At 39.5% G+C, this 11,070-nt stretch overlaps 1 protein-coding gene across 1 annotated transcript; it reads left to right on the top strand.

Annotated features, from left to right (window-relative positions):
• The first annotated feature begins 628 nt into the window (after positions 1-628).
• Positions 629-8,538, top strand: DEFB130B (defensin beta 130B). Its single transcript, XM_023736708.1, has 2 exons — positions 629-686; positions 8,357-8,538. Exons 1-2 carry the CDS (start codon positions 629-631, stop codon positions 8,536-8,538), a joined length of 240 nt encoding a protein of 79 aa, XP_023592476.1.
• Positions 8,539-11,070: the final 2,532 nt, after the last annotated feature.

The following is an 11,070-nucleotide window of genomic DNA, read 5'->3' as shown; positions in this document are numbered from 1 at the left end:
AACTCTTACAGAGAAGTGGAGCCAGGAGGGTCACTCTGAGGAGTCGAACCCCGCTTCAGTCCCAGGGGTTTATTTTATAGTCAATACAGAAAGCAATAAAGCAATTAACAAAACAATGGGCTTTGGGTGCGGGCAAGGGAGAAGGAATTCAGGTAAACAAGCCAATCAATAAAGGGACAATAGGTTTGGGAAAACAAATCGTGACAAGTCTCAACATGTTGGAGACAAGTCTCAACATGTTGGGGACAAGTCTCAACATGCTGTGCAGCATAGAGGCCTGTGGGGGCTGCAGTTGTCAATAGTGTAGCCATGTTTAAATGGCATATATCCCCACACACATCACCTTACTTCTTTGTCCCCTCAAAAGAAGATTGGCTAAAAGTACTGACCTCTAAGGAAATTGAGAACCTATACAAAAATTAAATGGTTAGCCATCTGGTTTTTTGTAATTAAGTTAATTTGTCACCAAGTTTAAAGACTTCAGGGTTTGGAAATATTCCAAAGGAAGTTGTTTTATTTCATTTGTTAAGCTTCACTGACCAAGAGGAACCTCAGTTCCCCAGAAATAAATAAAAGGCTTTATGGTCCATCATTCTTCATCACCCACTGCTCCACTGGGCGCTCAGTCATGAGATTCTATTTCCTTCTTTCTGTTCTACTCCTCTTTGAGACTATAATACCAAAAGGTAAGATGGTGAATGACTGCAGAATCAGGTGTCTTAGGAAGCCAACTAGTCTGTTCAATTATACAGTGGCCATCCAAACATGGAAACCAATGCACAGCCTTGGGGATTCATAAATCTAACATGATCATCATCTCCCTTCAAACTGATAAGGCCAAAATTGAGACTCAGGACAAAGCATTTTGTCTTCAGAAAAATAAGATCCAAGGGACACGTAATTAGAAAATAAGTCCCAATTGGCAAGATAAAGGTGGAAAAGCTTTGGCAAGTGGCGTAAGGACTAGTGTATAAGGCAAGTAGATAACACCAAGGGTTAGTCTCCAAAAAGCAGAGTGAAAATGGCAGTCATAGGTTCAGAGTTGGTTAGTGAATGGAGGTGATATAGAGTCTATTGGTGAGGAGTATCTGTGAAAGGTTGATTTGTTAGGCAAATAAGACAGAGCTCGACAAGACAAGAATTCATCAAGCTACAAAAGAGCAGTAGAAATTTGAGATCAGGGGAATTTTGGAAAAGCAGAATTGGTGGAAAAAGCTTCAATGGCAACATTTTAAACATAAGGCAGATAATGGAAGAAGCCTCTAAAGAATTTGAGTTGCATGCTTAGTTTCCATGATTTAGAAGTTTGAATACTAAAACACAGAATCAAAGGAAAAGGAGAATGTAGTAATCTTCAAGCTGCTTCATCCAGATTCTGGTAAGAAATGATCCCTCAAAATATTTTCTTTGGTCAATGAATATATAGATTAAGTCTGGATAACTAACTCCTCATCTTTGCTCATCTCTGAGATTCAGTTAAATATAATCAAATCTATTTGCCTTTTCGATCTTTGCCTAATCCACAGATATTTTGGAATCTACCTGTCATATAGTTCTCTCCTCCTGCAGGAGTTTAAGTAATTCTTTTTTGCTTTTAAACTTCTATCAGAAGACAGAGCTATGGTGAGACACACTTGTAGTGAACCTAGATATAAAATTATATGATTGTAGTGACTTAAAAATAGAAGCCACTTTAATGATCTCTTAACTTTACAGATAAGAGAACCAATGTCTACATAAAAAAAAATGATTTTTTCAAGGTCACACTGATAGTAGCAACACCAGAGCTAAAATCAAGGATCTTTGTATCTGGGTCAATGTTATTTTCACCAATCTACAGGTGTGGATATGCAAATAAAAATGATAACTTTGATTAATGTAAGACTTTTTGCCTCCAAATGTTCTAATTAGATATTGAGGGAGATAAGGAGTGTTTCAAGTTTCCTTTATGGAGTTTGATGTCTTTGAAACATCCTACTTCACTTACCTCCAAATTCTTCAGTGGTTGAGGTAGGCATGCCAGAGAAGCTCAATGTTCTGGCATTATTATTGGTCTAGATCCTCCTGAACTGTGTTCCCTAAAATTAGATAAATGACTATAAATTCTCATCTGTAACCCATTTTCTCCTGAGTTGGTTATTTCTATTCCCATAAATTGATTACCAATATACTTGAGAGGAAGCTAAAATAGTTGATGTTCATTAAAATAAAATTAAAATAAAAGCTGAAATTTCCAAGCATTATGACATAAAAATACACAACTTTTTAGCTCTCTTAGGATTTTTGTTCATTCTGTTATCCTCCAAATCATTCCACTGGCTGGAGCATGCACTTGTCTGTTAAATACAGCTCCCTCTGCCTTGCTGAAGGCCACTGAAAGTACAGCGGCAACACTCCCGTTATATTCTGCGTCTGTGATGCCCACTCTCTTACCCTGCACTAGACAGCACCCTTATCCCAGCTCCTTCCATCCATCTTCCTTGTGCCTAAGCAGAAATCTGCTGCCTTCCATACCATTTGCTCTCTCTCTCTGTGCCAAGGTATTATGCTGAAGATAATGAGTTAAATTTTACTGTACCCTCTGTTGCCACTAGTCTTTGCCTCTATCTCCATTACTTTTGTGGGTGAAAGCTTTTGGACCTTACCACTTTTTGACACTGAGAGCAGGTTCAAAACCCATTGCGGTTGAGTTGATTCCAACTCATAATGACCCTATAGGACAGAGTAGAACTGCTCCATACGGTTTCCAAGGAGAGCCTGGTGGATTTGAACTGCCAACTTTTGGTTAGCAGCCGAACTCTTAACCACTACACCGCCAAGGTTCCCTGGGAGCAGGTTGGGTATGAGAATTGTTGTGACATGGGAGGGAAAACATCAGTGAGTAGCTACCACCATTCTGGAAAAAAAATGGGAAACAATTGACTAGAGTGTAAAGAGCGCAGAAAGGTGCTCCTGGAGGAGCCCATGATGTTTGATCTTTAGAGAAGAATGCCTAGTGTGCTTGCGCATGCACACATACACACAAACTTGTGTGTGGGTGAGAGAGAGAGACTGTGGGGGGATCAATGGATACTTAAGTGTATTCAATAGTAACAAATATTTATTGAGCACCTCATATTTTACAGAGACTGTGCTGGATACCCAGGATACAACAGGAAACAAAAGACTGTCTTGTCTCAATGTAGAGGACAGATATTAATCAAAAGATTACACAAATTAATATATAATTATAAATTTTAATAAATACAATGAAGGGGAAAGGAGCATTATGAGTGCTTATAAAATAGATCATGACCTACTTGCAATGTCAGAAAAGACTTCCACAAGGCATGACTTTCGAGCTGAAAACTGAAGGATAAGTAGTTAATGAATCTCTTGCAAGGAACACTCAACACTCGTGGCAGAGAAAGAGGCCAGTGCAATGCCCTGATGCAGAAGAGAACACAGTGTGTTCAAGGAACTGGAAGAAGGCCACTGTGTGAGGGCAGTAGTTTATACTAAAACTTGCTAAACATTTTCATTGAATTATGCCAAAGTAAAAGTTATGTATTAATGCTAAGTCTATAGGGGGATACTTTAAGAACAAGAAGGGCAAGGCAGTCAGAATTTACTCTAACCTATAAGAAGTAGTAATTATCAATAGTAATTACTAGTATCTAGATTACCAAGGGAATTTTGGTTTATGCACATAAACTAGAGTTATCTATGTGTCCTAGGTAGCCCTCAAGCCCTAACAGGTTTCATTGGCATATCTTTCCCTTTATTTTGCAACTGTCACTAGTCTTTCTCCATAGTGTCTCTTTTCCTGATTCCATGGAAAAAGTTTCAAGTTTACACTTCCTTCTTTTCTGACCCAGAGATAATCACCTTTTGAAGAAAGCATGCTGAGTTTAACCTGAGAAACCACCAGCAACTATGTGAAAATAGATAAAAGAAATAAATAATCATAGGGAATTTGGAAATCAAAAGATTCTAACTTTTTGATCTAGTAATTAGTGTAATCTCAAGGTAACTTTTTGATCTGGTCATTGCTGTGATCTAAAAGTAACTAAACTTAATCTAGTTCTGTTAGGATTCTCGAAGTCATAATCTTGTTTTGACTTGAAAATGTGCACTGCCCAAAATCTCTATTTTCCTTTGTGTCCCCCTCTGTAATATGGGTCTCCATATACTTTACAATAAATTCCTCTTCTAGGCACCAAAATCCTCACTTCATTAAAGCATGACCCTGAAGTATAAGACAAAAAGCCAATAGAAGTGGTGAGAAAAGTGCATTGCTGAAGGCATGAAGGACTCAGAATCCACAGGCAGAAACCATCAGGATCTGAGCTTCAAAGCGATAATAGATGTGAGTTTGTTAGACCCGATAGAACTAAAACTCTCCTTCAGCACTACTCCTTGGCTCTGCAGATTTGAGGAGTCAATGGTTATCTCACTGAGATATTCTTAGTATCATGCTGGGTACATAGTAAGTTCTTGATAAATAATTTTGACATCCACCATTGAAATAAGAAAGAGTTCATAGTTTCCAAGGTAACTGTTTTTATGATGCAAGATGCATGAGCTTCTGATTTCATTGACTGCAGCTTATCCACTCCCTGAAACTAAGGATTCCTTGCAATAAGTTTCCACTTTCTATTTCTGGAACACATTTCGTTAAGTTCTGCTTGCTGAAGATTTCTGCCCTCTCAGAAATTCAGCATTAACAATCTTAATTTTAGGGGCCACAGAGCAGAGCGCTGCTGTGTCCAAATCGTAGCTCTGCAGCTTACTAACTCTATGCAAGCTCCATGACCTCTGTATGCCTCAGTTGCCCCCTTTGTAGAACAGGCATAATAACAGGACAGACCTGTAGTATTTTTATAAAGATTCAATGAGCTAGTCAATGTCAGTGCTTAGAATAACATCTGACACAAAATAAGTGCTAAATAAGTGATTGTCGCTACTGTTAGTTTTTTCCCCAGCTAACCAAAAGTTTTATCAGGTTAACTTTGGCAATACTAAAGATTTAGAGAGTAAGGATGAATTTAAATCATGGCTACAAAAAGCAATTAGTATTGTAACTCTGGAATGGCAGGTAGCTCGAAAAAGCCTAAAAGCAGGGAAAGGAATGATGACTAACAGCCAGAAGCTGAGAGAAATGGACATCAGTGTCAGAACAGGCACTTAGCAAGTGTCAGATGGTTCAGTACAAAAAAGACAAATGAGAAGATCTGGAAAAGAAACACGAAATGAAAAAACAGAATGTCAGGATATAGCCAGGCTATTGTAAAGAACATCCACTTTGAAAACTGAAAACAAATAGATAACAACAACAAAAAGAAAGGGTGAGGAACAAGATATTAGGAATTAGAGGTAGAGTTAGTCTATCCACAAATATGACAAGGACCCCGCAGAGGCCTGTTTTTCAAGCCCTGACATGTCCTTCTTCCACGGCAGGTGAGATCAGCCCTCCTCTCTTCCTCCCAAAGTAGTTATGCCAGAATAGATTAAACAAAGATCTTGTCATTCTGGACAGGAGGAAATCCCTTTCCAATGGTCAAGACTCTTGTGAACAGAAAATACTGAATCAGATCAAAAGGTCAGAATGCCTTACTTTCCCATATTGAGATGTTTTTGAACCTATATCAAATGAAGTTCAAAACACTCTTTGGGTCAAAGAAGAGGAATTTCTTTGTTAGTCAGCTGGGTGTAACTCTTAGTACCAGATGCTTATTTGTTGAGAATTTTGTTAAATATTTATTTACAAAAATAGACGGTGAAGTAAAAAAAAAAAAAAAAAAAAAAATTTCATGAAGAAAATATCTCCAAGGAAACTGCTTGATCCAAGTAAGAAAATATTAGTTCACCAACCTACCGTCTAATGAGTGTTAAATGGTCACTACTAAAATATATGCCATCATATATCCTTACATGTCTCCATATAGAATCCTTGGTATCCTAGAGAAGACTGAAAAATTCATATGCATATATATACTTGTTTATATATCCACCCATATGTTTGGCTATAGATAATTTTAAAAAGTGCTGAGAATATGAGCATTAAAAGGTTAGAATGGTATAACTATTCAATTGATTCACTAGCCTCCCCTGAGAACTAAAAACATAACAGCATTCTTCTCATATTGGCTTCGGAGAATAGCATAATATTTAAATAGACAATGCGTCATAGACCATTGGACAAGAGCAGAAGAGAGCTTAAACGCTGCATTGCCTACAGAAAAGAGAACTGCTAGTCTATCTCTTGGTTCAATAAAATTTCAGGAATAGCCTACTCCCATCCAATCCCTATCTGTCTTAGTTAACTAGTGCTGCTATAACAGAAATACAAGTGGATGGCTTTAACAAACAAATTTATTCTCTCACAGTCTAGGAGGCTAGAGTCCAAATTCAGAGCACCAGCTCCAGGGGAAGCCTTTCTCTCTCTGTTGTTTCTGAGGGAAGGTCTTTGTCATCAATCTTCTTCTTGTCTAGGAGCTTCTCAGTGCAGGACATGCACAGCTCCTGGCTCTTCCTTCTTGGTGGAACGAGGTCCCCCTCTTCTCTGTTCACTTTTGTCTTTTATATCTCAAAAGAGATTGACTCAAGATACAACCTAATCCTGTAGATTAAGTCCTGCCTCATTAACATAACTGCCTCTAATCCTGCCTCATTAAGATCATACAGGTTAGGATTTACAACACATAGAATAATCACATCAGATCACAAAACGGTGGACAGCCACACGATACTGGGAATCATGGCCTAGCCAGGTTGACATACATTTTTGTGGGACAATGCAATCCATAACACTATCCAATACCAGCATCACAAAAAATATAAAAGCTAAAAATTCAATGAATTCTAATGCTGAGGAAGTCATATTCTTTTACAGATTAGACAAATATGCCATTATATGGTCTTTTATTTTAGTGTAATTCTAATTTTTTCTCATCTCATCCATGTAAATTTATGTTGTGATAGAGTAAGAAGTGAGCATCCAGATTGCTTACTTTTGGAATAGCAAGTATTAATATGCATTCTCCCTCTCACTGCCACGTAATACAACCATTATAACCTAATCCCCCGTTGCCATCAAGTCAATTCCAACTCATACCGCCCCTGTAGGACAGAGTAGAGCTGCCCCATGGGCTTTCCAAGGAGCTGCTGGTGGATTTGAACTACAGCCCTTTTGGTTAGCAGCCTGAGCTCTCAACCACTGAGCCACCAGAGCTCCTATAAATATCATATAAATTCTGAAGTCTACTAGGGAGCCATTCTTCTCTGTTGCTCTGTATGTCTATTCTTATACTAGTAAGTCTGAAAATAAATGTTAATATCTAGGAGGAAATGCTGCTTGACTTAACCTAGCACCCTGGGCATGCGGAAAAATCACAGTCATTAGAGATAGGGAGAGAAGGAGATTATAGCTCTTTGGCTTCTTCTTCAGAGAATAACTCCATAAATGCCTCATACTTAGCAGAGAGCCCAACACTGGTAGGATTAATTGTTCTATGCCCTTTTGATTCAAGCTAGAGGCATCTCTCAAGTAAAGAATGGTACCATTATAAGCCATGGATAGTATCAGGCAGTTGACTTTAGCAATATAATGGACAATAAGACTGCACTGCTGGAGAGAGGTTAACTCTCTTGGCTTAATCTGCTGCAGAGTCACACATTCCACCTAGTTCTACATGGGACGCATCTAAGCCCATACGCAGAGACTTCCTTGATACCTGACTCTGCCTCTCACTATGATTGACCCAATACTAAAACCCTTACTTTTGTTTCATTATAAAACCTAACGATCTCACCAGGTGTTGCATTGAGTGCTGGATGATAGACTTTCTATAAAAAGAGATGGAGATGAGAACGTCTGCTATATGATAAGAATGATGTAAACACAGGCAGAGAAATGGAAGAATGGATACTATGGATCCATTGTGTCAAGACAATAGATACTTCGAAACAGTGATTCTCAGTGGAGGTAATACTGGCATTTGAGGCAGGACAATTTATTAGGTCTTAAGGATGGCGGGAAATTTAGCATCCTTATGCTTAAACCAATAAATGCCAACGACACACCTCCCCAGTCATGGTGACAACAAATAACTCCCTCATGTCCAAATGTATCTCCCCAGGTGAGAACAACCTCTATCAAGGGTTCTAGAAGTCAGTCAACCCCTCCAAGGTGTCATGGTACCACATTCTTAACAACAACAACAAAAAAGACACTTCCTCTGCCTAAGTGTCTGATCATTTCACTTATCTATCATCCTTCTATCCCAAAGTCATCTTCTGAGAGTTTATTGTTTTACGTACATTTCCAATAATTTGATAGTACATTAATGATGTTGTCAAATCTCTTCCTGTGCAGCAAGGACTGGTGTTGTTCCAGGGCAAAAGCAATGTGTTCTTTTGAAAGGGGTGTGCAAAGACAATGGATGCACCTCCACAGATGATACCATCGGTGTATGTAATCATGAAAAAAAATGCTGTAGGAAATGGTGGATATTCGAACCTTATGCAACACCGGTTCCCAAAGCAAAATCTCCTTAGCTGGGAGCAAACCGTAAGCTCTTTGAATTCCAGAACCCATGGATACATTTTTGAAGACTCCTGTTTAACCCAGTTATTTTTCCCCTTGACTGGAAATAAACATTGTTCTAATTCTATATGTACTAATCTTCAGGACATTTCTTCTTGATGCACATGCAGGCTTCTTAAGAACTGCTAGTCTAAACAAAATAATAGAGGAACCTCATTCACTAAAAATATTTATACAAAATATGATTTTCCAAGAAACGAGATAAAGATAAAAATTTTATACGTGCAAAACAATAAGGGTATAAAATAGCAGTTGGTAGTGTTTGATTATCTGAAATGGAATAACAATCCTCTTTCACAACCAGTTCTGAAAAAATTAGAAAATAATAATAATCATAGAAGTTGGAGGCTAAATATCACTTTCGTTACTAATATGGATATGAATTAGAGGATATGGAGTAATGTCTACTAACAAAGTGGTCTTGCCAATACTGCTCCTGAGAATTAGGCATACTACCCACCCAGTTATGCCAACATTGGAGGAATAGAATAGAATACCTACTCCCTACAAGTAAACTCACTCCCAGGAGGAAAAAAAAAGTAGAAATGAGAACTGAGCATGTCCAAGTATGCACTATCCAGTAATTCCATTTTCTGAAGCTAAGACAATTAAAGACCAGAAAGAGACCGGGAGTGTTACATGGCATGAGAACTGCGAAGATGTCAAGAATTTTCTAGAGTAAGAAAAAGTTATCTCACAAACAAAATACACAAGTTTTTTGTTCTCTTAACCATAAAGTCTATAGTCAATCAATCAGGGGAGGTGGGCTGCTCCCCTAAGCAGAAGAGAGATCACATGTCTATTAAAATAACTCTATGCCACCTTCATGGAGCTGTTTCCTCAATAATAACCATTGCTGTCTCTAATAAGTTTTTAGAACCACTCATGAACATCTTAGAATTTGGTCTCAAAATTATTAGAGATGGGGCCAAGATGGCAGAGTAGTCACATGCTTCCAGTGGTCCCTCATACAACAAAAACCTGAAAAAACAAATGAATCAATTATATAGAACAATCTAGGAGCCCTGAACATCAAAGGCAAAGTTGAGGAATCAGACTGAGTGGCAGGGTGAGGGAGAGACGGTTTGGAAACAGTGAGGAGTTGCCGACCTTACCCAGGGAGAGCCTGAGCCCTTCAGGCCAAATCAGCTCGTGGAGAAGGTGAGGCAGGCAAGCAGCGGTGCTCAGGAGATAATCTCCACACAGGGAGAGACCCAGCAGCAGAGTCTACTAAGCCATCCAGAAACTAGTGAGAATCCCTTGATCAGCAAAAGATAAGTATTTGCATCTGGCCTACCGCGCAGATCAAAAACACCCCCCTTTGGGAAGAACCTCTCTCCTATTTATCTTCCCACTCCCTGCTCTGAACTGGGTCTGGGACCAGCTTCAGCAATTTCTGAGTCCCCTGTGCAGTAAGTAGGACCTGTCACACACCCTGAGGCATTCTACCAGCCTTGGAGAGTGAGCAAATTAACAAACAGGGGAAAAATAGTCTGCCAGATCCCCTAAGCCAGGAACTCGGGGAAGACACAGCACCTTTGCCTAGGCACAGGCATAAGGGGTCCATAGATTTTGAGTGCCTTTGCCCGTGCATAGACTTGTGTAGGCCCATTTCAACAACATAGGCCATCATTACCACAGTACAACAGGGTATATACCTGAAGTCTAACTTCAAACTGTTTCAGCTATGAAGTGGCAGGTTCCTGACATTTGACTCTGCTCTGCTTATTAAGCAGGGTCTTCCCCTACCCGCATCAGGGGCCTGAGGACTGGTGGCTCCACCAATACCACCTAGCCACCTGCAACAGGGGGCTAAGAATAAGTGATGCCCCCTACTTCTTACAGCCAACAGCACATAGTGCTCATAGTCCAGCTGCAAAACCCTTCCACCTAAGTGCCCTAGGGAACAGGGACATGCTTTCCTCCCAGATACTCAGAAGAGGCTGTCAGCCCCCTGCCTTGCTCAGTGTGTGACCCCCTGCTGTAGCCAGATGCCTGTGTCTACACCAATCACCTATGCCTCTTCAAGACTGTAGGTGAGAGCCTGCACCACACACTTCGTGGCATACTACCTGGACATCTGAGCTGAATTCATACGGGAGGAGTGGGTAGACTCCTGGGCTCATATACTTAGTGGCAGTTCTGGCCACCTGGTGGCAGGATGGTGGAGCTTCAGGGGCATCGGTGATCAGACTACCTCACATGAGCAGCCTATTTGAGCATATCAAAACAAAAAACAAGAAGCTAGGACACAGTAAGCAAGCATAAATACATAAATATAGTAAGTTATTGATGACCTGAAGACAACACTCAATATCAAATCACATAAAGAGGCAGACCTTAATGGCTTCAGCAAACCCCAAAAATAAAGAATCTAGGAATTTTCCAGAGAAAGAGAATATAAAAGACTAATATACAGAATTCTTTAAGATATCAGAAAGGAGATCCAGCAAAATGCAGACCTAGCAATAGAGGAACTTAAG

Source organism: Trichechus manatus, unplaced genomic scaffold (assembly GCF_000243295.1).
Source record: "Trichechus manatus latirostris isolate Lorelei unplaced genomic scaffold, TriManLat1.0 scaffold00091, whole genome shotgun sequence".
Classification (NCBI taxonomy): Eukaryota; Metazoa; Chordata; class Mammalia; order Sirenia; family Trichechidae; genus Trichechus; species Trichechus manatus.
This window is presented reverse-complemented; position numbering and strand designations above follow the sequence as displayed.